Source organism: Nannobrachium achirus (assembly GCF_963921795.1).
Source record: "Nannobrachium achirus genome assembly, chromosome: 7".
NCBI classification, from domain to species: domain Eukaryota; kingdom Metazoa; phylum Chordata; class Actinopteri; order Myctophiformes; family Myctophidae; genus Nannobrachium; species Nannobrachium achirus.
In genome coordinates this window covers 54,451,816-54,479,275 of record NC_137816.1, presented here as the reverse complement: position 1 = coordinate 54,479,275, position 27,460 = coordinate 54,451,816, and the positions used below count along the sequence as shown (strand labels likewise).

At 42.3% G+C, this 27,460-nt stretch overlaps 1 protein-coding gene across 6 annotated transcripts in view; it reads left to right on the top strand.

The window, feature by feature from the left end:
* large2 (LARGE xylosyl- and glucuronyltransferase 2) overlaps positions 1 to 27,460 on the top strand; it is a 73,866-nt gene that overhangs the window by 35,095 nt on the left and 11,311 nt on the right. For 2 of the 6 annotated variants that reach the window (XR_013962210.1, XM_080730570.1), the window contains exons 1-5: positions 2,534 to 2,804; positions 17,461 to 17,690; positions 23,010 to 23,311; positions 23,832 to 23,914; positions 25,034 to 25,157. Coding sequence is in view for 5 of the 6 variants with exons in the window: in XM_080730570.1 (XP_080586696.1) it covers positions 17,588 to 17,690; positions 23,010 to 23,311; positions 23,832 to 23,914; positions 25,034 to 25,157 (612 nt within the window). In the remaining variant the exon portion in view is untranslated. Of the gene's footprint in view, positions 1 to 2,526; positions 2,858 to 2,971; positions 3,238 to 17,460; positions 17,691 to 23,009; positions 23,312 to 23,831; positions 23,915 to 25,033; positions 25,158 to 27,460 lie in introns of those variants that run through there. The other 4 variants (XM_080730571.1, XM_080730572.1, XM_080730574.1 and 1 more) reach the window with 4 other exon arrangements.

The window sequence follows — 27,460 nt, the reverse complement described above, 5'->3', positions numbered from 1 at the left end:
TAGGTATTTATTATCATAGCAGTAACTAATTATTCCTTCAGCACTGTGGAAATCAATACCCCAAAATGGCCTCAAGTGGGCATACTGAACGGCTGGTTGATCGGGTGCACCGATCGGATCGGATCGGTGAATTTACCTTTTGATCTAAACCACCGATTATCGCCGATCACGCTTTGATCGGCCCGATCCGATCCATTGCCGATTGATCGGTAACATCTCTAATTAGCATGCTAACAGCATGCTAGCTATAACAAAGCAGCCTAGATCTACATGGAAATATGACCAAAACTTCAAATAACTTAAGCTTTTTTTAAAGAAAAGGTGTCACACCAAAAGACATCCAGAATGGTGAGTTTGTCAACGTTTCAACAAGATGGCATTTCATGAAAATGTTAAAATCATAACTCACCTCAGACACCTGTCTTGCAGTTGTGCTGGGAGTGCTGAATAGCCTTACAGAAGAAGGACCTCTCTAGCCAATAGGTGTCCAAATAATTGCCTGTTTAATTTTTCCAAACTAGTGTCACACCAAATGATTTTGGGTTGGGGGACAAAATGTTTTTGATCAGAAATGACTGAAAACATTATGCTTTGACTTTGAAAAGATATAGGCTCAAAATAGACATTTTTTTTAGCCTAAATTCATTTTCAAATGATTTTTAGCAATTCTTTTTCTTAGTTTTATTCAAGTTCCCACTTTGAGAAACAAGGTCAGGACAGTCACACCATATGAGTTTTGCCATGTTTGGTTGAAGATTCTGAAGAAATGAGGAATGAAATGTTTTAATCTTGAGTAAGTTCACATAAAGCTTAATGTCCTGCACAATATTCAGAAGGTTTTTGACAAATATATTTTTTATTTATACATGTTTGACACCGAGGACAGCGAAAACGTTACGTCACGTCACCCACCCTTTTACCTTTGATGTTGACCTTGATTTTGACCTTTACCTTTTGGCATTTTCAACCCAAAACCTAAGCTATTCTTTGTGGCAGCCTCACGATCATTCCCAACCATGTTTCATGAGAATTCAGCCAACCGTTCTCTATAATATAGAGACTATAGAGTCTATATGACTTGGAAGTTAATGGCATAAGAGCTGCTGAGATCTGAGCTTTTCCTCATCACAGCCACCCAGGAGTCTCCCCGCTGTTCCTTTAATGAAGGATCTATCAGCGGCGTTTCATTATCTCAGGCATGCGGCGTGCCGTGACACGGCCCCCCCCCCTGTTCCGCTACGGCAAAACATACCATCCTCGGTGCATCCTCTGTAATTACCTCCTCCCCTGCTTGCACATGGTGGGCCCCCCTATGTGCGCAGGTAGAACAACTGCTGCACACTGCTAATTTGGAAAAATGGGCCGGAGCACATTTTCACAGCTTGATGTTAATCATCCGTACTGGGACGGAAAAAAGGTGATTAGTCATTAATATAGAATTTAGCGCCGTGTGCCTCGGGGCACGGCCGTAAGCCAGTCGGGGCAAAGAAGGGATGAAATAATATCTCTTGCATTCCTAGGCTAAAAATCAACTCCTCTCTCTTTTGTCAGTGAGTGTAAGGTGACTCCAGCTTCCTTTCTCTCTCTACCCCGCCCTCTCTCTCTCTCTCTCTCTATTTCTCTTTCACCTTTATCCTCTTGTCCGCCTGCCTGCCTCTCTGTCTGTGTGTCTGTCTGACTCTTTCTCGGAGCTCAGCTCATTTCAGTGAAAGCAGAGGCGTCAATTGGGTATGGCAAGGTATGGCAATTCACCCTTTGTCAGCCTTCTGATTGGTCCCTGGCTGACCAACCAGCAGGCTCTTTCCGCCGCTATCCGTTATGTTGAATTTGCTAAAACAAAATTTTTGGAGGAATAAAAACATGTAAAAACATGCTCAGTCACTATACTGCACCTGAGAGGCTCCTTTTTTTTCTTTTTTTTTTTTACTGAAACCAAGTTTAAAATGAGACTTAATACACAGTAGCCTTTTTCCTCAGCGTTTTGTGTGTGTAGCATAGCCTGTATACATCCTAGACTAAAATCCTAGTCTGAAGACGTTATGCAAGCTGTGCGTGTGTCTGTAGCGTGTGTCTGTAGCCTTTTTCCTCAGCGTTTTGCCATAGCAAAACGTGTTTGTGTGTGTAGCATAGCCTGTACATCCTAGACTCAAATCCTAGTCTGAAGACGTTATGCAAGAACGACCACCGCTCACTTCACATTGGGTGTCATTTTTTTTCAACTGTGGCAGACAGTTGTTTACATGTGCCTGCGGTAAAATAATACTATCTACTACTTACTATCTACTACTTACCTGTTGCTAAGGTATGGCAACATGACTGGTGTCTTGCACGCGCGCCAAGACGTCATGTTGCCATACCTTAGCTTTTGCTGAACTGACGCCACTGAGTGAAAGCACAGTGAACTGTGGAGACAGAGAGAGAGAGAGAGAGAGAGAGAGAGAGAGAGAGAGAGAGAGGAGAGCACAAGAGAGGAGGGTGACAGGGGGGCTGAAATCAGAGCCCTCCCTCAGAGGTGCAGCCGGTTTATGTGTTTGTCAGCTGGGAGGAGAAGGAGATACGAGCAGAGAGAGTGGAAGCGAGGAGAAAATCAAAAGGAGATGAAAGAGCAATGCAAGCAGCGAAGGTAAAGAGAAAAAAACGAATCCGGATGAAGTCCGCTTTGGAGAAAAAGACTTCGGAAGTTGAGTGGAGTGCAACGGACCCTTGAAGAAGAGGATTAGAGGGGACGAGGGCTGTGCTGCACAGTTGAACTTGGACTAGCCGCCACACGCTGAAAGCGCTGAGAGAGTTCAGAGTGGCCATAGGTAGGAAATACAGGACAAAGGTTGCTGTTTTCCACCACGGAAACTCCCTGAGGGTAATAGCGGTCGATTTTCACACTCGTGCCTGATTTGTACTCGGTTGCATGCTGTGTTGTGCACTAAAATAGTTGATTTACAAGCTACGAATGCTGTGCCGCGTTGCGAGCTTATGGATCGATTCGACGTGAGACACCCACGGTGCAACCACTATAGGGCCACGTGTGTAGGCGTGTGCGTGCACAATGCACATGCAGGTGTATGGGTGTGTACACCACTAAGGTGGTGTGTGTCACATTTCATCATAACACGAAATGTGAAATTTGCAATACAACAGAGCTGAAAAGTAGAGCGAAAAGTGAGGATGGAAAGAATGTGAGATGGTGGGGGTGTGGGGGGCTTAGAAAGAGACAATTCCCCGTGTCTTCAGGAGTAGGAGGTAAGCAATAGCTTGTCTCTGCGTGTTCTTGTGTTCCACTCAGTATGAATGGAGCCTTTGTAATCCTTCTGCTCAAGTTCTTTCTTTCTCTTTTCTTCTGTCTGGATCAACACGTCTTCTTCATATCAAACAACTCTGGTTTCCATTTCAGATGTTCCTCAGTGTGAATTTAACTGACAGTGTAAAGAGTGGACCTAAATGCACCGACATTTTGACCCTCGGTTCATTTGGGCCGTTTTCGAGCGGTGCTCCTGGAAGCAGCTATAAGCTCCAACATCTGGCTTTGTCTGGGCTCACATGGCCTACATCTGGCCTACATCTGGCCTACATCTGGCCTACATCTGGCCTACATCTGGCCTACATCTGGCCTACATCTTGGCACAAAGCGCTCAGAGTTTATTGTACGCCCAGGGTCACATTGGCCAAGCATCGCGGGACGCGTAATGAAATTAACTCATAAATAGCACCGCTCAGTTCACACTAGGTGTGATTTTTTTAATTGGTTGTGGATGTTCTGCAATATTGCATGAATGAACTTATATTGTTCTATGTCTTCCATCAGATCAAAATTGTATTTAGTTAATTTGATGTTGCCACCCAGTTTGTGTGTGTGTGTGTGTGTGTGTGTGTGTGTGTGTGTGTGTGTGTGTGTGTGTGTGTGTGTGTGTGTGTGTGTGTGTGTGTGTGTGTGTGTGTGTGTGTGTGTGTGTGTGTGTGTGTGTGTGTGTGTGTGTGACTTAACGGGGTAAACTGGCAGGTAGGATTAGTGGCTTTGTGGCCGTGGATGACCTTGTTGGTTCCACTCACACACACAAGGCAGGGTCCACTGCAGTTGGTGGAGGAGATAAGGCAAGGAATTTATGTTGGCAAGTTGGCAACAGTGTTCTCCAACAGCCTCTCAGGGTCTGTCTTTGTGTGTGTGTGTGTGTGTGTGTGTGTGTGTGTGTGTGTGTGTGTGTGTGTGTGTGTGTGTGTGTGCGTGTGTGCGTGTGTGCGTGTGTGCGTGCGTGTGTGCGTGTGTGCGTGCGTGCGTGCGTGCGTGCGTGCCTATCTTTCTCTCTATTTATGTCTCTCCCTCTATGTCTCTCTTTGTGTGTGTGTGTGTGTGTGTGTGTGTGTGTGTGTGTGTGTGTGTGTGTGTGTATGAATATATATATGTGAATATATAGTTCTATATTCTGTTTGTTCAGTAACAGCAGGGCTTGACATTAACTTTTTGAGGCACTTGTCCTTTGGACAAGTACATTTCCCAATCACATGTCCAGGCACAAAAGTCACTTGTCTGCATAAAAACGAGTCATTTCACAGTCATTTCTATTTCTGTTTTTTTTTTTTTAGTACGAGTAAGACTCCCCATGGCCCCCTAAACTCCATAGTATCGTTAGTCAGAAAAAGTGAACCCAAGAGCCACTTGTCCAACGGACAAGTACATTTTTTATGAACTTGTCCATACAGATGTACTAGTTGTCCCGGACAACAGGACAAGCCTTAATGTCAAGCCCTGAACAGGAGTCTCCATGTCTCTCTAGCTCTTTTTCATGTCAAGGACCCCTAGAATTATATGTACGTAGGCCTATTTGGCCGCCGACCCCCATCTCAAAATATCATGTATCAGGGACCCCCCAGAAGCAAATATTTGAGTTACAGATGTTCATTGTAAAATTCAAACATTTGCAACATCTTTCACTACTTTTCAAAAATAGCTGATCTACAAGCTCGCAGCATGGCACTCGGTGCCGCGCAGTGAGCTTGTATATCTGCTGTTTTTCAATAGCTAAAGTATGACATCATTTCAGTCTTAATGGGTTGAACAGAAAATACATTTTCGAAAAAGTATATTTTCTTGTTGCTATTATTACTTATGACAAAGTTGGGCTCTTTGTCTGTGCTGATTGTGGCTTTGTCCTCGAACCTCAGCCCCACTGTACTGTACATTGTCTTGTGTTCTTTGTTGTTGTGTCTGTTGGCAGCTCAAGGGAAGAAAAGAAAAAGTGCACTGGGAATGTAATGTTTTATAATTGAGACGTCATTGTTTGCACTGAATAAGAAATAAAGACAATTTAAATTCATTTTGTCAGAATACCAATTTCATTCAATGAGGATATATACAGTATAGAACCCAGACAGGAGCATATACCGGTACAGATTAAACCCTAAAAACATATGTTTCTATATCAGTGGTTCTCAAACTTTCTCCTATCAAGGACCCCTAGAATTATATGTATTTGGCCGCAGACCCCCGTCTCAAAATATTTAGTTCCAGGGACCGAGAGAAAGACAGATTTGCGTTACATGTGTTTGCTTTAAAAATATATACATTAAAAAAAATATCAAAATGAGCAGATCTACAAGCTCACAGCGCATCACTCGGTGCCACGCTGTGAGCCTGTAGATCTGCTATTTTTTAATAGTTAAAGCATAAAATAATGCTTAAAGTGGTTAAAATCTAGAGTGACACGGATGCGTTCCAGGTCTTTAATAGGTTAAACAAGTGCAATTGGAAGTGATGACACAAAGAAACAAGCAGCCAAAATGGAACTGGAACGCTATCAAAATGAAGCTGATGAATGGGTACTCTCATGATTGGTCGAAACTTTGCAACCCACCTGAAAACTTTCCGTTGGAGAGACTCTTGTTACTTAACAAACACTCTAGTCTATAGCAATGATTACTATTAGGGGTGATACGATACATGGTTGACGATACGATACATGGACAATATTGGTTCATTCATGGCGATACGATACGATTCGATTCAATGATTTTAAAACTGATATAGTAACTATTTAGCTAAGAAATTAAATCTGTGTGAAACGTGTCAATAGTGCAGTTTTTTTTAAGGGAAAAATCTATTATTATGGAGTTAAATAAGTAAACACTGTGAATCTCGAGCAAATACATGGACATTATATTTCAACACATATGGACAAACCCGCACCTTGACATGCGCACAGAGATTACACACATATGGAATGTTAAAGTAATTAGACCCCTGTTTTTCAATTTCCTTCGTAAAATTTCGTTAGTTTCCATACAATCGGTTATTTGCATTACAAAACGATTCGATACCGATTATCTGCATTGTAAAACGATATGATACGATTCAAAGCCAAACGGTACGATATTTTGCTTTTGCATATGCATATAGATTTTTCGATTCAGTTACTATATCGTTAAACCCCTAATTACCATCAGAAAATATCGCTTTCAACAAACCCACTTCTTGTTTTAACTAAAAATAACACTTGCCCTGGGGCGCAACGTTGGTGTAGTGGTTAGTGCATGTGCACTTCATGCGGAAGGTTGAGTGGTTCAAACCCAGCCTAGGCCGACGTCAGCAAGGGGGAGAAGACGACAGCCAGCCTCATGGCCTCCCCTAAGTAACAAGAGATCTTGCGAAATAAAATGTCGCCAACCAATCATCAAGAACGATGATACATGAAATAAGAGCACTTACCCTACCTTTAAGAAGCCTGGAATCAAGCCAACCACACTTCTTATGAATTATGACCATAATACATTTGATCCGGTTCATAAAACCAACAAGAAAAAAGGTACTGTAAGAATGTTTACATATCTTAAGAATGAACTACGTGTGCATACATAAAAGGTTATTCTACAGACACATGTCTCTCCATTGGTGCTATATTATACAACAACAAGGTCCCCTCGTTCCTTTACTCTTAAAATATGTACACCGTCTTGTACCTTCGCCCCCGTTTTTATGTTTTCCAATTAGTTTTATGAACGGAATAAAATGCTTCATGGTCATGATGTATGGCTTTTATTGTTCCAGCACCAATTGATGACTTCAGCTCAAAACAGAATGGGTTCACCAGCAGCAAAATGACACAACAGAGCCTGCTCAGCCTTGTGTCGAGGCAAGATGACATGACACAGCATCCGCACCCCACGCATATATATAAGTGTACACTGTGCACCAGTGGTGTAAAGTAGATTTACTTAAGAACTGTACTTAAAGGGGAAGACCACCCATTTTCAATATTGAAATATGTCATAAATATACCTTAGAGGAGTTGTGTGGAAATAGAAAAAAAGTTCCCCCCCTTCTGTGTTGCCTAGAACTGGAGGATTGATTTTGGGGTTTGTATTGTAAAGTACAATGTGTGATGTCATCAAGTTGTTCTTTACAATACAAACCCCAAAATCAATCCTCCAGTTCTAGTAGTAGGGTCTCAAACCAAGGTTCTGTGACCATCCTCTGGCAAGGATGTTTTGATGATTGATTTGACCTCTATGGACCCTTTATAAAAGATTTAGCTCCCAGGTCCCTCGCGAAAATCCCAGGCTTTTTTGCTAGAAGCCGCTAGAGTTGGTGTCCCATTAACTTTACATTACAGGGGGAAAAAAGCAAAAAAATTGTCTGTTTTAAGTAACATATGAGGGGTCAAACTAGGGGTTTCTCATGATTCTGAATCCATTCGAAGCATCTGTTTTGCACAAAAAACATTCCTTGGGCTGAAAAACGGACCACAAGACTATGGTTTAGTGATGAAAAGTGATGAGTCATCACTTTTCACACTTCTGTTTGGGCCGTTTTAGCCCAATGAATGTTTTTTATGCAAAACAAATGTTTGCAATGGATTTAGAATCATGAAAACCCCCTAGTTTGACCCCTCATATGTTACTTAAAGCAGATACATTTTTAGCTTTTTTTCCCTGTAATGTAAAGTTAATGGGACACCAACTCTAGCGGCTTCTAGCAAAAAAGCCTGGGATTTTTGCGAGGGACCTGGGAGCCAAATCTTTTATAAAGGGTCCATAGAGGTCAAATCAATCATCAAAACATCCTTGCCAGAGGATGGTCACAGAACCTTGGTTTGAGACCCTACTATAGGCAACACAGAAGGGGGGGAACTTTTTTTCTATTTCCACACAACTCCTCTAAGGTATATTAATGACATAGTTCAATATTGAAAATGGGTGGTCTTCCCCTTTAAGTACAATTTTGAGGTGTTTGTACTTTACTTGAGTATTTCCAGTTTTCTGTACTTTCACTTCTACTCCACTACATCTCGGATCCAAATATTGTAATTTTACTCCGCTACAATTACTTGAGAACTTAAGTTACTAATTACTTTCTAGATTTGGATTATTATTACAAAACATGCATTAACGGCTTCAACCCTATTATATATACATTTCGGCCATTTGAAAATAGACAATCTACAAGCTCACAATGCGTTGCGATGCGACACATTGTGAGCTTGTAGATCGGCTATTTTCTAAAGATTTGTATACATTTGAAAACTTGAAATGGGACATTCTGCATGATGAGTACTTTTACTTTTGGTACTTTAGGCGGCTGCACACACACCAAAGTACCTATGAGAGTGGATTCCCCATTCCGCCAATGCATTTCAATGAGAATGAAACCGCTCCTTTCTCATTGAAATACATGGGCGCACGCACGCACACAGCCACGCACACACACACACACAATTGGAACACTTGTTGTTTGCACGTTGTGTTTATGTTACTTTATCACCATGGCTATATTTGCACAGCAAATATGTATAAATCCTCTTTCTTCATCCCTCTCACCCTGGCGTATGCTGTTTGTACTTGTGTGTGCATGTACAAACAGCACAACCTTGCAAAAGCTTATCCCAAGTTAACCTTCCCTATGTGTTTATATAGCCCAACTATTTCTGACGCAAATGCACAGTCTTTTCTATTCCTTTTCAATTGTACCTCATTTATTCCATGTTCCATTTTTTGCTTTGGCAATGTTAACGTATGTTTTCTCATGCCAATAAAGCCCATGGAATTGAATTGAATTGCATGCACACTGCACATACATGAGTAGTGCTGTGACACTTATGACATTATACATGACGATTAATTGTCACTCGAATAATTGCGATTAATGATTTAATTGTCTTTTTGTCGTTGACGATTACATTTCTGTTTGGCTTATAGGCTTTGAAGTTGCACATGGCAGATATGACACATAACCTAGGTTGGTTCAAGGTTCAAGGTTGTACTTTATTGTTACGTCTTTTGTACAGGTACATAAGAGTAAAATTTGTTTTTGTTTGGCATCCTTCAGTCAATGCAGTCATATATCAAAGAAAAAAACAATATAATAACATCAAACCACATCTAAAATAATAATAATCTAAAAAGGAGTGCAAAAGGCAAAAAGAGCAACAGGAAAAGAAAAGAGCATCCTCAGATGTACTTGTGCAAAAAGTTTGGCATATTCTATACGCCAACAGCATATTTTTCCAGTAGTTGCTACTGTACTGTACTTAACTTTTGTAAACATCTTCACAGAGTGTTCTATGCGCAACAGATTAATATATTCAACTTCACAGTATGCATTTATGTACAGTAGGTGCAATTCAACTTCACAAGGAGGGAACGTAAGGGGTATGTACAGTAGGTGCAGTTCAACTTCACAAGGAGGGAACATAAGGGGTTGGGGGCTGGGGGGGGGGGGGTGCTAGCGATTCCTTTTTCCCTGGATCTTTCTCGTTTTTGACAGTTCGTTCATGTGCCTGACTGTCCGTGGAAAGAAGCTCTTTTGCAGTCTGTTGCTGGTAGCTTTGAGACTGCGTAGACGTTTTCCATGAGGCAGCATCTTGAACAGACTGTGGTTGGGATGGTGAGAATCGTTCATGATTCCACAGGCTTTGTTGACACAGCGCTCATCGTACAAGGCTTGGATTGGGGGGAGATCGCATCCACTGATGCGTTCGGCTGTCCGCACAACCCTCTGCAGGGCCTTGCGATTGAGGTCAGTGCAGCTGCCATACCAGGCAGTGAAGCAGCCAGTCAAGATGCTCTCCGTGGTGCCCCTGTAGAAAGCCCGTAGGACTTTGGGACCCATCCCAGCTTTCTTCAGTTTCCTGAGGAAGTAGAGGCGCTGTTGGGCTTCCTAAATATACAAAGACATATTTGACAACTTTATATATAAAAAATAACATTGATAGTGGAAATAGCAGATCTACAAGCTCACAACGCGTTGCATTGGCTATTACCGGTAATACTATTTTTTTTAATGTTTGAAACTATATGAACCTGTTTCAACATGGAAATGATTATGACTATTGTGACAAATTAATTGCGATCATGTCAAATAATTGCGATTAGGCGATTATGTCATAATCGTGACAGGCCTATATGCATGAGAGTGCAACAAAGCAGGACCAGGGGAACAAGGTCGTGCTGGCCGCGAGGTGAACAGGGGGAGATGGAGGCGAGTTGATTATCTGTCTCCTCTCTTATCCCAGTCTCTAATGGAGGAAGCACGGCCTGATTGTGTCTTAATCAGCGGTGCTATCTCCCTCCCTGATTAGCAGCACGGTGCTAAAAAGCACTTCAGCTTAGAATGGACATGCTCTTACTCCCTCTAAAGTTTCTGTGCCATTAGGCCAGGGCCGCTGCCTGCTCTTAGCTCTTCATCGCGTTATCATATTCTCCCCCCTCGGGGCCTGGCATACTCTGACTGACGGCTGTATTTAGAGACAAGAGATAGAGACGCCTACGCCTCTGTACACACGCTCTGTTTTTCCCTTTTTCTTCTTTCAACACACAATGATTTGAGTTGATGGGTAAACAACACTAAACAGGCGGGTATGTATGTGGCTTAATTTTTGCAACTAGTGAAGTTATGCCTGACAGTATGTTGCCACCCACACAGCATCTGTCCGTCAGCCAATCGCCATTCCTTCAGCTCTGACTGGAAGGACTGCATGAGTGTGGGCTGCGAACAGCCTGTTCAAGCCGTTCCCTTCTTCCAGGGGCGTCACAAGGGGAGGGAGAAGTGGGACTGAGTTACTAGGGCCCAAGGTAGAGGGGCCTGGAATTATTTTATACTTAAGCTATTGAAAAATAGCAGATATACAAGCTCACAGCGCGGCACCGAGTGCCGTGCTGCAAGCTTGTAGATCTGCTATTTTTTAAAAGTCGTGAAAATGTGTGCAAATCTTTGAAAATATGTATTTTTTAAGCAAACATTTGCAACTCAAATTTTGCTTCTGGGGGGGTTCTTGGAACTAAATATGGGGATGGGGGTCCGTGGCCAAATACATATAATTTTGGGGGTCCTTCACATGAAAAGGTTTGAGCACCACTGACAAAGAAACAGGAAGGATTTTTTTAGAAGGATTTGAAATAATTCAAAGACTTGCACAAATTTTCACAATTTTCAAAAATAGCAGCTCTACAAGCTCGCAGCGTGGCACTCGGTGCCGTGCTGCGAGCTTGTATATCTGCTATTTTTCAATAGTTAAAGCACAAAATGTGAGCGAATCCTTGTACCCAGGGCCCAGAATTTGGTGCGACACCCCTGCCTTCTCCTTCTCATATCTGTGGTGCCAGTGCCAGATGACCCCTCTTCCTTTTTTTTTTCTTACAGCAACAATTCCATCCCAAAAGTGTAAATGTTTTGTGCTGCAGCTGCAGAATCAACAAAGGAAGGCTACCTATTAAAGTCCTCTTTAGGAGCCTTGTCCCCCTCTTTTATATCCACTCTGGGTTTATGAGCATTGAAGGGCTAAAAGGCCCACACAGCTTCACAGCACAATGGTTCTTCTCCTCTTCTAACTTCTCCCTCTTCCTCTCCTCTCCTCCTTTCGCTCCTTTAATCCCTGTCTCAGCGCCTTTTTCATTATTGCTAACAATCTGCGTTGTATCCGTCATCCTCCCTGATTGCCTCATAAAACATACCTATAACTTTGGCCTAAATGCATTTGGTAAATGCAGAGTTGCCATCTTGCACATGACATACTTCTTAATAAAACAAATCCTTTAAAAACCTGATTCAATAAGAAAACATTCTCAAAAATGCACATATTTACTTAGAGGCATTAAAATGGAAATCGTGTTGATGATAAAGCTTTTCTCCACCCGCCTTTTCTTCTCTCAGAATGCAGGATGTGTCATTTATTGCCCACATCCTTCCCTGTAAGCCAGGCTTTTCTTTCTTTTCTTTTTTAAAAGGATGGTTACTGTGTGCTGTTTTGTTTTCACTGGCTGTCAATCAATTTGTGTTGAATATAGGGCTCTTTCAGTGGTGTCCTCCTCGCCGAGCCCACGCCTCCAAACAGACCTATAAGCTACAGTTAGGGTTAGAACCACAGTACGCTCTGTTCTTCCAGACGTTTCTGGTTATATGCATTGTGGTATTATTGAATGTCAGGACTGATGCGGTTTACCCCCGGTTGAACTACTTTATGAAGTACTTACTTGTGCTCCCAAACGTGGCATGTCACTATATGTGAACTTTTGCCTGTGCTCCGCTTTATTTTCTTTTGAGCGGTGCTCCTGGAAGGAGCTAAGCTCCAACATCTGGCTTTGTCTAGTTTGTCCAAAGTTTGTTGTACGCCCAGGGTCACATTGGCTTGGCCTACATCTGGCCTACATCTTTGCACAAAGCGCTAAAGGTTTGTTGTACACCCAGGGTTTGCGAAGCTTGGCCTACATCTGGCCTACATCTTTGCACAAAGCGCTAAAGGTTTGTTGTACACCCAGGGTTGCGAAGCTTGGCCTACATCTGGCCTACATCTTTGCACAAAGCGCTAAAGGTTTGTTGTACACCCAGGGTTGCGAAGCTTGGCCTACATCTGGCCTACATCTTTGCACAAAGCGCTAAAGGTTTGTTGTACACCCAGGGTTGCGAAGCTTGGCCTACATCTGGCCTACATCTTTTGCACAAAGCGCTCAAAGTTTGGTGTACGCCCAGGATCACATTGGCCAAGCTTTGCGGGACGCTTAATGAAATGAACTCATAAATAGGACCACTTACTTCTCACATGGCCGTCCAAATGGAACTTAATAACTTTCTCTCTGGTGCAGTCAAAATGTAAGTTGAACTTTCCCCTGATCACATGTCTAACTGCTTGAACATAACTGTTAATCTATCTAGCAAGAAGACAAAGAGCCAAAACCACACAGCAGTAACAGCTGGGTAATAAATCATCATTGACAGTCTGCTGTTGTCATGCATACTCACATGTACTGTATGAGTGCACATGAATACGCATGCACGCACACACACGCACGCACGCACGCACGCACGCACGCACGCACGCACGCACGCACGCACGCACGCACACACACGTTCATACACATATGCACATGCTCACATACAACTGACATACTGTTGTTAGCTGGACATTCCGTTCAAGTGCTCTGGGACCAAGTGGTTGGGAAACGGCAAAATGAAATGTCACTATTTCCACTTGAGTCACAATGAAAAGTCTTCTGTTTGTTACTGAATGTGAGGCAAAGTGACGGCACAAAGTCAACTGATCCATTATCTGATTTATCCTTCTAGATCTCTTCCCTATTGAGTATACTCCGCTCAACAGCAGCTATTAAGCCTCTCAGTAGCAGCCATTAAACCCTCATTGTCTCTAAAGAACCCACAAAAAAGCTTCCGGCTGTCCACACATACGGTTTGTTATTCTTTTTCCCCCCAGTTGTGTGCAAGACTGTTCTCAAATGTGTATTTGTGTCTACATGTGGCTCGTAGGTCCTCTCCTGTGGCTCCCAGTTGCGTGGGCAAAGAAGTATGCAAATGTATGTTTTCTTTTGTTTTAGTTTTTACAATTAAATCATAATGTATCATAGCAGTAGGCATGAAGTTATTCTTACATTGTCATAAAGAATGTATTAATGCCTGGACATGTTTGTTTGCTTTCTCCGCCAACGCTGCTGGCTTACTGGTATACTTTGTTTTGCTTTGGGAAATTAGCAAACAATAAAGAAGTAATATTGAAAGACCAGAAAAGGCTAGAATAAATAAATAAAGCAAACCTATTTTGCGGCTCCAGACAGATATTTAATTCATTTTTGGGCCAAAAATGGCTCTTTTGATAATAAAGGTTGCCTGGGTAGGTGTAGACGCAGGGTGAATTTTCCCCCACCTCTCCATTAGGAGCGAATTCAGATGCAGACAGGAGATGAATGTTTTGTGAATTGAAAATATGGAACATGGCTACTGGTGCAGGGAAAGAAGCCCATATCTTTGCAAATGGCAACATCTTTAAAAATCTATTGGGAAATTGTATTTAATGTAGATGTAAAGGAATATTTATTTGGATCATTTAAACACAGCAGAAAATCATGTTAATAGAACTCTGTGAACAATGAGTGGCCGTTATTTCCATGTATGAAGTTTAATATAATCCAACAGCAAATGTCCTGCAACCCGTTCATTTGATATCAGGGAGTAACAATGTATTAAACAAATGGACCCCTAAGGTTCCATTTAAAAACACATGTTCTTGTTCTTCTGTGATAGAGTTACCAGTCTTTTGTTGTTGTAAAGTTTCCCTGCTGGCGGCTGCATCCATTTTTTTGTTTGTTTGTGTGACTGTCTAATTAAAGTCAAGTGGGATTAATTAATAATGTGGTAAAACAAAGACAGAGGCCCAGTTCTAATTAGCCCAGGCATATGCATATATGCATATGAAAGAAGGTGGCGAGTAGAGAGACTGTAAACAATGGAGGATGTGTGAAAGAGACAGAATCACACTAGCTTTCATAGCAATACGGTCTGTTGCATCGTGCTGAGGAAGCCATTTACAGTATGTTTGTCCACCAGTGTTTTCCTACCTTTAAAACCCCACAAGCTTGACGGGTAGCGATGTCGTTTTCAAGTCGACCAACAAACGATGAGTTGATTTGGGCTTACATGACCCCCAGGGAAGGCCAAACATGCAGTGACTTGTTATTGCAAGGGTATCAGAGGCTGTGTTGATAAGGGTAGCTTTCTGTTCCTGGGACTCAGAGTGTGTCCTGTCGTGTTCAGATCTGGATACGAGGGTCAACATCCCAAGACACAACAACATTGTTTTGCTCTGTTGAATCTCTGTAAATTTTCTCTCTGTACCAGACCACTGCTATGAATGCTGGGCCGTTGCTTTGGACATAGGATCTGCTTTGGTAGTATGATCATATCAGTCCCATGGTGCTTGGTTTTCTGTCATATCCAACATGGCAGCCAAGTAACAAATAAATCTTGTTTTACAACCTAGCAGTACTCTAAAGAATGTTTCTGAAAACATTGACCAGCACTGCCTATAGCTTGACAGTTTAACCAATGAGTTCGACAGTAAAGTCGGAAGCCGGCCTTCATTCTTGGCGGACCTCATTTATTTTGTGACAAATTGTGGATTTATTTAGTACGTTTCTGTGTGTACCTTCTCAGCTACGGTACATCTTCTAACCTCCCCCACATACAGTACGTCCCTTTCTCTCAGTCAATCTGCATCCTACCCTCCCCCCTCTGTTCTTCAGTTCACCCCTTCAGGGTGATTCACGACCCCTCTGCTTTGTGTCCTCCATCAGTGTTTATTTCTCAATAATGACCACCCCATTGTTAGTTATTCCTTAGCCACTATGGTACATTCAAGCACTAGTGGGAACGCATGAATCCCCAACCCACCAGGGTTCAGTTAGGTTCTTGTAAAGGAGCGCTTGTTTTCGGTGGAGATGACGGAGGCGCGCCGTCTCAGGCGACCATGAGCCATGTGAGACACCGCCGAGCGAGCGGTAGCAAGCAAGTTGCCGTGTCGAGCGGTGCGACGGTCGCATGAGCCGACTCAGTACCGTTACCGATTTATGTGCCGTTATGGACAGAATAGTAAATCTTCGTTCCCACGACTTTCGGCACCTCTGCGCGGTCCAAGTGGATACAACAGAGCGCTCCCTACACCAGGTTCAGCCAATCAGAAGCTTCCGAGGGGCGGATCTTAACTGAAGCCTGGAGGGTATTAGATACACGCAGTGTGAACAGGGAAGCTCTGATATCCCACATAACAGTAAAAATGTTTTAAAGCAAAGGGCTACCAAATTAAAGATGTGGTGCCATAGTAGATCTAATTTTTATAATCACTAGTAGCCTACTGAATTGTGTACCATTTTGTATAGTGTCAAATTGATGTTGCAGTAGCCTTAAGATATTGAAGAGATGACATTTGCTGTGACAAATAAACTTGATGCCGAAAGCTAGCTTACAGTGTTATGGCCAGAATGTTCTGAACTTCCAGGCGCCTCTCTAATACAACAAGCTGATAAACATCCTCCAAGATGACAGCCTACGAGCCACTCAGAGACAAAGCACTCAACTGTTATTCTACGATTATGCCGGGTTATGATACCCTGCCAATGCCATCCCATTGTTTGTTAGAGAAACCTTTTACCATCATATTGTAACCTTGTGTCCTTTCTCTCTGAATGGAATGAATCATCATCATTATTATTTAAACATTTTGTCTCATTCTTTATGTGACAATACTTTTTGACTTGGAGCGAAGCATTTTTTTTTCTTTGTGTCTTTGGGGTTGACTCTATTTCCAAGGTAGAGATTGAATCTATCTGTCTCTCAGTAATTTCTTTGTATTCAAGTCATTTGTCATAGCTGCCCTGTTCAAACCTGAAAAGTAAAAACCAAACAAAACTTTAAGTTGTATTCATATGTTCCAATGTTCAATGTGTCGCTGTTGGGCAGAAACCTTGTATCTCCAAAATTCGTAATTCTTTTCTTTTGGTAAAGTAAAGCCCTGCTTCATCATACAAGACTGTTGTGTGACACTGAATGTGTGTGAGAATAGGTGAATGTAATGCACAATACCGAGGACTTCCAACATAAAAAAGGCTGTAAAAGGTCTTTTCCACCGCTTTTTCTAGTCACATGTTCAAATACTGGATTCTGATTGGTTTAAAACTGTGGTAAATAGGCCAACAACCCGTAATTTTTCGTCAATTTATTCCATTGGATCCAATGCAATCCGCCAACTTTAAAGCCCCTTTTCTCTGAATCTATGCTTTTCTGGAAGCGACCAGCCTCTATTTGCGGCAAAATAGCCAACAACTGTGCTTCTAACATTAGCGTTAGCCTAGCTGTAATGGAAGCTAAATCCATGCACCTCAGCTGGAGTTGGTGCCATCTGGTGGTGGCACTAAAAGGGAACTAAAAGGGTGCCAGCCTGCGGCTCGTGGCACAACCCTGAAACAGTGGTAAATCACCTAACAACCCACTCCCTCTCATGGTAAATGGCTTACATTTGGGATGTTCCTTTTAGGCAGGGTGTTTAACTATACTTGTACTGTTCTCCATTTTTGTCTAATAAAATAATCAATCAATCAAAAAAAAAACAATCTCTGTAAAGGGCCTTGGATAAAGGCGCTATATAAATGCACCATCTTTTAACGTCTGCGTTTCCTTCCTTCCTGTGTCCTGTCCAGATGAGAAGAGGATGCTGCAGGGAGCCACAGAGGGACTGAGCCCCACCTGCCAGTGACCCCCCCCCCCCCCCCCCCTCTCTCCCTGACCCCCCCCTGTCCCGGGGACCCTCGCGCCCACCCTCCCATCATGCACCTGCTGCTGTGCCGCGGGCGCCTGAAGCTGCTGCTGGCGTCCCTCACAGCTGTGGTCCTCGTCACCTGGCTGTACCTGCTGGCAGGCAACCTGGAGAGTGAGTATGAGCTCTGACTTATGACAAATAATATACCGTAGATCATTATGGAAAGTGCATACTGTACGTTAAATTTTGTTTCTTTTTTTTTCTTTTTTTAACCTCATTCTTACCTTTTAACATGGGCGCGTGTGTGTCCATCGTGCACGATGGTGCACGGCTCATGCACGATCTGCGTGCACACCGTGGTCTAATCCATGCTAGCATTGCTACTAGCAAGGGAGTACATGCAGGAGAAAGTGGCCCAGAGAAACATGTTGTCCCGCCCCCAAAAAAAGCTTATCCTTTTTTTTTACATTTCAGTAATCACATGGTAATAAATGTCCCCTGGATGTGATAGAGCCCCATAAATCGCATACATTCTCCCATTCTATATACATAATATGAAGCTTACTACTGACATATTTTAGTTTATCTATCTCTATTTAGATATCTCAGGGTGAACCTCTTCTGCCTCTTATAGTGCTCCTCTTTGAAGGTTTCTAAAATGTACTGACACACACACACGCACGCGAGCGAGCACGGATGACTGATGAGCTATCAGTGTGCAGGGTAACCGTTTTAGCTGGGAGGAGATAGGAGGACGATTGAGTGACTGGGGTTTTCAGACAGCTTGAGACTGCTTTCTGCACGCACAAACAGGCATTTGATATCGCTAACGTGCAGTATCTATGTCCTCGTGGTGTCTGTCTGTCTGTCTGTCTTGGGCGCCTGCGAAAACTATCTTATGCCCCCTTTCACCCAGTGGGTTGAGTTTCCTTATATAAAGGAGGTGGTGCTTCAACAACCCAACCCCCCCCCCCCCTCTTTTCTGGGGGACAGTGAAAACATTCAGTGTGCAAACCAGCTACTGTGTGTGTGTGTGTGTGTGTGTGTGTGTGTGTGTGTGTGTGTGTGTGTGTGTGTGTGTGTGTGTGTGTGTGTGTGAGAGAGAGAGAGAGATAGATGGTAGGAGAATATGAACCTAAAGTACGGTACAGATTGTTAAGTGTGTTAAAATGAATTTGCTAAAACACATAGCTACTTTAGTTGGCAACATTCCAGCTTGATTAGATTTTTAATATTCATTTAATCAAGTTGAACAAAACAGAGGGACATGAGCAAATTAATTTAACATATCTAAATATTCAGCCTTGAATTCATTTCACTTCAGCACAACGTCATTGTTTGGATTGGAAGTAGCCATGTTTATATTAAGACAATCCAATATCTGCTGTGGACTGCACTTATGATTCATGGCGTTATTATAAATAGCATGTCACGACTTTAGAACACAGGAGGATGTGTTACCCCACAGCATCGCTGAAGTGAGTGAGTAGCAGTCATATAATACAGCCCTTGACTTCCATATATTTATAAGTATTCCTACTAGGGCTGTCACAATTATTACATAATCGTCTAATCGCAATTATTTGAGGTAATCGCAATTATTTTGCATTATCGTCAAAATCGTTTCCATGTTGAGAAATGTTTATATACGTAGTTACAACCACTTTCAAAAAGTAGTGTAAATAGCTCACAACGCGTCGCGATGTGACGTGTTGTTTAGTTTAGTTTTAGTTTATTTGATCATCATATATTCATACAGGTCATACATTCATTTAATCATTATTACAGGTGATCAAAAGGAATAGGCAGAAGCTGAAAGCTTGTGAATGCCTATCCTACATGTTCATGAATTAAGTCATTGATTAATTATAAGTGTTCAGATTATTATTATTATTTATTTTCCAAAAAAAAAAAAGAGAAAGAAAAGAAGAAAGAAAAGAAAGAAGAAAGAAAGAGAAAAAAATATTTAAAAACTAAAAACAAAATGTATAAGGAAATAGACTTGATACATTCCAATTATAATAACAGTTCAAGAAACAGAGATATGTTACAAAGTAATTGTAAGAGATAATAATAGAAATAATAATACTAACAAGTACGAATAAGTGATAATGATAATGAGACTATGAAATGCTGTATTTGGCCAGGATATTTAATTTGAGTATTTTTTTAAATTGTGAAATGTTCTTACTGTGTTTGATCTCTTCTGTCAAACTATTCCAAATCTTTACTCCACAAATAGAAATGCACATCCTTTTTTTGGTGGTCTGAACAGATCCTTGTTTAAAATTGAGTTCCCACCTTAGTTCGTAGCCACCTTCTCTATCACTAAACATGTTAAGAATGTTAGCTGGAAGCAGTTTATTTCTTGCTTTGAACATCATTTGAGCAGTTTTGAACTCTACTAGGTCGGGAAGTTTCAATGTACAAGACCTCAAAAATAGATTATTTGTGTTCATAAAACCCCACTTTATGTACTATTCTTATGGCCCTTTTTTGTAATATAAATAAAGGATGAATATTACTACTGTATGTGTTTCCCCACACTTCCAGGCAGTAGGACAGATAAGGCAGTATGAGCGCATTGTACAGGGTTAACAGAGACGTATAATTAAGTATGTCCCTTGTTTTCCCTAAGACACCAACGTTCCTTGCCACTTTTGCCCGCACATACTGTATATGGGATTTCCAATTTAATTGATGATCTATTACTACTCCCAAGAACATATTTTCGTAAACTCTTTCCAATTGAATACCGTCAATTTTTAGTTCAATTGGAGTGTTTGGTGGAATGATTTTATTTCCAAAAATCATGAATTTGGTTTTTTTTAGGTTCAGAGATAACTTATTTAAGGCAAACCACTGCTTTAGTTTGTAGAGTTCAGCTGAGACCACATCCAGTAGTTGTTTAATGTTTTCCCCCGCACAAAGGATGTTTGTGTCGTCGGCAAAAACCACACAGTTCAGAATGCTTGATACCTTACAAATATCATTTATGTATAATATGAATAGTTTAGGACCTAATATTGATCCTTGCGGTACCCCACAGGTGTTGTGAGCTTGTAGATATGCTATTTCCACTATCAATGTTCTTTTTTAAGTATAACATTGTCAAATATGTCAGTAATTTATTTTTATATTTAAGTTATTTGTCATGATTGCCATGTGCAACTTCAAAGCCTAAAAGCCAAACAGAAATGTAATTGTCAACGACATATACACAATTAAATCGTTAATCGCAATTATTTGAGTGACAATTAATCGTCATGTAAAATGTCATAATTGTGACAGCCCTAATTCCTACTGAATATCTGTAGTCAAAGCCAAAAGACCCAGAGATTATTGGAGCTCAGCAGGGAATTTCCAAAAGCAAAAAATCCCATTCATATTCTGCATAATTTGCTTGTTAGCCATAATAATGTTGTAACCATCCCAGGTGGGTATGCACCATGCCTTATACTCTATTACTTGTTGTACTCAGAACAGTAATCAATCCCCCAAACGTATTTATCATCAGTTTCTAGTGTTCCCAGAACGCTTATGTTTCGGCAGACATAATTATTAGGAGCCCTCTTTTCGGACTTTTGCATCTTATATACCAAGACGATAACTGTAACATCTCTCTCTCTCTCTCTCGCTCTCTCTTTCAATTCAATTCAGTCCAATCCAATTCAATTCAATTCAATTCAATTCAATTCAATTCAATTCAATTCAATTCAATTCAGAGAGCTTTATTGGCATGAGAAAACATACATTTACATTGCCAAAGCAGAAGTGTACATAAGTGTATGCAGGAATACACTCACACACACACACACTCTCTCTCTCTCTCTCTCTCTCTCTCTCTCTCTCTCTCTCTCTCTCTCTCTCCCCTCCCTGTCTGAGGAGCAGCTGGCCCACAGCTGAAGTGAGGCACTTAGGGAATGTTCCCGCCCTCGATCTGTTGGTGAGAAAAGAAAAGAGAGCGAAAGTGAAATGGAAGAAGGAGTGAAGTGAGATTAGGAGGTATTCTGGTTTCCGCGAGTGAGACCTAACACCCAAGCCCTGGTGTGTTGCTACAGCCCAATGCCTGGTTGATGTCCAACACAACCAAACACTCAGTGCTGGGGTGATCCCAACCATCTGCAGAAGCAGTATTTACCATAGCAGTTTTGATTCCATAACCTCACACCATCCATCTATACTGTCCATGCCTAACAGAAACAAACCTTGCAGTATTACCCGTACCGTATTGCTTCCAAGATCATCAGACATCCCACACCCACATCATCATCAACAACTTTGTTTGTGTAGACCTCATAGGTCCATTTAAAAAAACACACATATAAACACTAAAATACATACAAAACCCTAATAGAAGGGGTCTTCAATAGAGGGTCCTCAGAGTTACTACAGGGGGGCTGCCAAATCTTTGTGATAGGGTCATTCTTTTAAATGAACAACTTGAACCCTCGCATCCCTATTCTGAGGAGAAATTTGCCAAAAATAGCAGATCTACAAGCTCTCAGTTGAGAGCTTTAGATCGGCTATTGTCGGCAAATAGGTTTGGTGTTGAGGTAAAAAAGAGCAGACCATGTACAGAGTGAAAGGTCAAGTTAACTAAAAACACAAATCCAACATAGACTGATGACAGTGGTGTCAAACAAGTCTATGAATCTATCTGTGAAATTGATGAAAATCTGCATCAATCATTTATACAATATGTAGAGGTGGTCCCTGCTTCATCTCTCTCGCAGCTAAAGGGTCCCTGGCCTGAAAACGTTGAAGACCCCTGCCCTAATACATAAAACAACAGCTATAACAAGAGACAATAACAGATGACACTGATCATCCTCTGTATCGCTACTACGACCTCATGCCGTCGGGGCGAAGACACAGAACCCTGAAGTGGAAAAATGTTTGTTTCAGCAGGAGTTTTGTCCCCTCAGCCATCGCTGCACTAAACAAACTGCCCCGTCCCCGTAGAGAGGATGGTTTTCTGTGCACAGTGGGGAGACTGGAGACCTCATGTTTAGTCTTTGTGATGTTGTTTAACCATTATTTTATGTTTTAACTATTAAAAAATAGCAGATACACAAGCTCACAGCGCATTTTCATCCGACTCTATAAATGTCTTCTAAATCCTTCTTCTAAATCAGTGGTTCTCAAACCTTTTCATGTCAAGGACCCCCCCCCCCCCCCCCCCCACACACACACACACAATTACATGTATTTGGCCGTGGACCCCCATCTCAAAATATGTTGTTCCAGGGACCCCCCAAAAGCAGGGATTTGAGTTACAAAAGTTTGCTCTGAAAAATATATACTCAAAGATTTGCAAAAATGTCCACAATTTTAAAAGAAATTGCAGATCTACAAACTCTCAGCTGAGCTTTTCTTTTTTTACAATTAAAGCATAAAATAATGTTTTAATGGGATAGAGATTATTATTATCCACCCTAACTAGTCTCTCTCTCTCTCTCTCTCTCTCTCTCTCTCTTCTCGATCCAGACGGCCGATCGCTCCTCCTGGCGCCGTGTCTGGCCGACTCCCCGTCGCCGGGGGTCCTGGAGCGCGCCGTCCTGGAGTCCCGGGTGCGAGAGGTGGAGGAGGAGAACCGCCAGATACGCCTGCAGCTCAGCCAATCGCAGCAGGGCACCGCCGCCGCCCAGCCGCCCGACAACGGCAACTACGGCAACCAGCAGTGGGGGGCGTCGGCCGACACGGGGCCGGAGGACGCTGAGAACACGGCCGAGGAGAGGAACAACCACACGGAGTGTTCCCCCCGCTCGCCCACCGTCCAGAAGTGTGAGGTGAGTGAGAGGGCGGCCATCACAGTAGTTGGTGCACATACTGTACACCAGGGTTCCCCAATAGGCGGCCCGCAGGCCATTTGCGGCCCGCGGGGGGCTACTGTCAGGACCACACCAACCCCAGTAATAATGGTGGTATAAGAGCAGCAACAACACTAGTATATCACACAACGCCTCGCATCGCGAGGCGTTGTGTGCTTTAGATCGGCTGTTTTCACTAGTTTAAATCATTTTTAAAATGATAAATGCAAAACGAACGGTTTTGGACATACAAGATTTTCACCCGACAACGACGATATCTGAACTGTCGCTGGAGTAGCGGGAACGCCACCGTCGCCCCCTGCAATGTTGTGGCCCTCGGCTTGGTACCCTAGACATAATTCGGCCCTTGGGGAAAACTAATTGGCTGTGCACATACCATGTGGTATTATGTTCAAATCTCTACTCTATCACTACTGAGGACCTGGTTGTACAAAGACAAATCCTAACACACCACTTGTGTCTTCCTCTGTCTGTGCAGTTGATCCACGTAGCGTGTGTGTGTGCCGGTCACAACGCCAGCCGAGACGTGGTCACTCTGGTCAAGTCTATCCTCTTCCACAGGTGAGCCCACTCATCAGACATGCACCTCTCCCCACCTATACGGAAACATGAAATGCTTCATACGTTGTAACAGAAACTGTGTATTGAAATAATAGTGAAAAATCATATCCACCTGTTTCCGCGAACATTTACTGGAGCATTATGTGTAGGACACTTCCGGTAAACAGCAGACATACAAGCTCACGTCGCGTCGCGTCGCAGATGCAACCGCTGTGAGCTTGTAGATCACACTCGGCTGCGGCGCCGGAAGCTCCGTGCAACTTCTGCGCAATGCACGATGGGATGTTGGAAAGTTGTGGATACATCATACAAATCCTTGAGTCGCTATTCTGGGGCGAACCTTTTTGCAGAAGTTTGTTTTGACCGTGCTAGCTTGTAGATTGTTTTCCTGTTTTCCTTGGGGAAATCCGGTCAACAATGTTTAGGGTTCAAGTGGCTAAAGAAATTGTACATGACTCTTGCCTTCTCGGGTTTCATTCATATCGGTTTTATTTAAGTAGAAAGACCTTCATAATTGGAATCGCTTGACTTGAGTTTGTATCAAAACCAGGGATGGGACGATAGGAAAATTTCATATCACGATTATTGTGACAAAAGAAATCGATTTACGATATTCTGGCGATAATCAAAATCCATTATCCTGAGGCGGAGCATTTGCCAAAAAATAGCCGATCTACGATCTGCTATTTTTTGGCAAATACATTTGATACAGTGAAAAAAGACTGTATCAAGTATGTATATTATAAGTACCTTTTACCAATGTTATAGAGGGTTTAACTTGTACCGGATATGCAGCTCGGCAAATAAAAGGTGAATTGATCCCAGTGCATGACGGAGGACGATATCACGATGAATTAAATCTCCGCGATATGATTATCGTTAGTGTTTTTTTTTTATCACGATAAACGATTATATTGCTTAACGTTCCATCCCTAATCAAAACAGCAGCTGAAACCATACATACACTAATTCTGCACACACTTATTTTTCTCCCTTTCTCTCCTTCTGTTAATTTCGGTCCATCTTCCTCTATATTTCATCCATCCCCTCCATCCTTCTGTTACTTCCTATTCTTTCTTTGTCCCTCTCCTTCTCCCACTGCCCTTCTCCGTCCTTCAGGAGAAACCCGCTCCACTTCCACTTCATCACGGACACGGTGGCTCACCGCATCCTGAGCTCCCTGTTTGAGTCCTGGATGGTTCCCTCTGTGCAGGTCAGCTTCTACGACGCAGATGAACTCAAGGTGAGGCCCCGGCGCGTCGTCTAAGGCAGGGATTTTCAAAGTGGGCGCCGTGGCACCCTAGGGTGCCTTGACACAAGTCCAGGGGTACCGCAGAATAATCAGATAATATTTGGAATTCATCAATCACTTCAGTTTAACCACCTAGACCTTAATAAAACATAGTTACCTGAGTTGCACTGTACTTACTATTTTTCAATCTACACCAACTCTCTTCACCAAAAATAGCAGATCTACAAGCTCACATTTAACCATAGAGGGTCCAAGTATAACCTTATTTTCAGTCTGTTCTATAATGGAAACGGATATTCTCTCAAGTTGTCCTGGTAATATACTGTATCTTAGGGGGATTTATTTACATAGAATAATATGATATAATATACTAAAAATGAACAGTGTAATTCAGGGGTGCCCTGAATGGAAAAGTTATTTACAGGGGTGACCTGAATCCAAAAAGTTTGAGAACCACTGGTCCAAGGAACTCTCGAGGGCCCTCTTGTTCTAATACTAACCTAATAAGTGTAACGCCATTTTTTGGGGCACCACAGATTTTTGCTCTTTCTGTTGAACTGATTAAGATTATTTGACAGGAAAATGTACCATATCAAAGGGGGGAAAAGCCTGAAATATTTTGGGTGGGACACATTTTCTTCAGAGTTCCTGCAGCCAATGCAGGTTGATCTGAGCATACTTTACAGAGAAACAAGAGGGTGTGAGGACATGAAAGTGCAAATACAGGAGAACGAAAATCTAAAAAAGTGATGCCGTCAGGGGCCGTTTGTGCACGAGTGCACGCACAAATGTAATTCAGTGCATGTTCAGAAGTATCTGTGTCTGCAAAAATGCTGAGGAGATGAAATTGACTTATTTAGAACAAGTCAAGTTGTGCAGTTAATATTAAATATAATGCACTCTCAAAGTGACTGGCACGCAGAGTCATCAGGGAACTGGCTGTGAATATGCGTGACATACTGTAATCTCACATGTACATCTGAGTATGCATGTGTGCGGATTTATCCCACATGTGCATGTGTGTGCACAAACTCACTCACGTATGCACTCCGCCCGACAGTGTGTTATGTGTCACTTCTCCCATCGCTAGAATGGGCTCCAGTGTCAGACAGAAGTCTTGTGATTCTGACAGAGGTTTCTCTCTCTCTCTGGCACACCAACCTGTACCTCCTCTCCTCCGCCTCCTTCGTTCAGAGTCACTGGCTCTGCCTGTGTCGCATCATCACATTCTCTTCCCTCACAGTCGCTCACTGTGAACAATAGTCCTTTGTGCTCCTCAAATGTCTCAACCCACGCGGTAGGAACGGCACTCTTCCTTCGCACTCCATCCATGAATGAACGGAAGAGAACACATGCCGGCATCTGAGCTGATTATGCTTGCAGATGATGCACTTAATGCAGATCCAATTACAATGAACCGAGAGAGCTAATTAATTAACACAAGCACCATTTGCCCATTCACGTTGAAAAAGACATTTAGCGCGAGCCAGCAAGTTTAAGGCTGGCTCGCAATGCCGACCCAGAATAATGGAAATCAGTGGTGTTTTTGTGGTATTGCTTGGCCTTGGTTTACATGAATAAACATTTCGGGGGATAATTGTCACTACAGCACAGAATGTGAGTCAAAGGGTTTCACTTACAAATGAAAGTGCTCTCATTATAAACCAAAATGAGCATTAAATTACTTCATACAGCTTGTGTAGCATGATCGCCTGAAGTTGTCTGAAGCCAAATGATTGCCCTGTTAATGGAAAAGACCTACCTTTCAACATGATCTAATTCAAATATTAGTTACAGCCACTGTTTTTAAACACTCTCAAAGTATACTGTTACTTGAGCGTCCAGGGCAGCAGTTGCTTCCTAAGCTGTTGAGGGTGGTATGCTGCCTGTTTGAACATTATCCACCTTTCCACTATTCCTTAAAATAACATGCCAAATATATTGCCTTTTACTTTTTTTATTATAAGCCCATTAAGATTTGTAACACATTATTACTTTACACATTATTTTATGCTTTAACTATTACAAAATAGCAGATATACAAGCTCACAGCGTGGCACCTATAGTGCCACGCTGCGAGCTTGTAGATCTGCTGTGAAAATGTGTGCAAGTCTTTGACCAGATTCTATACAGTTTACAGTTTAGGCATTTAGCAGACGCTTTTAATCCAAAGCGACTTACAATAGCAGTTTCTTTGTCAGTGCATGCTCAAACCTTTTCATGTCAAGGACCCCCAAAGTGATATGTATTTGGCCACGGACCCCCATCTCTAAACATGTTGTTCCAGGGACCAC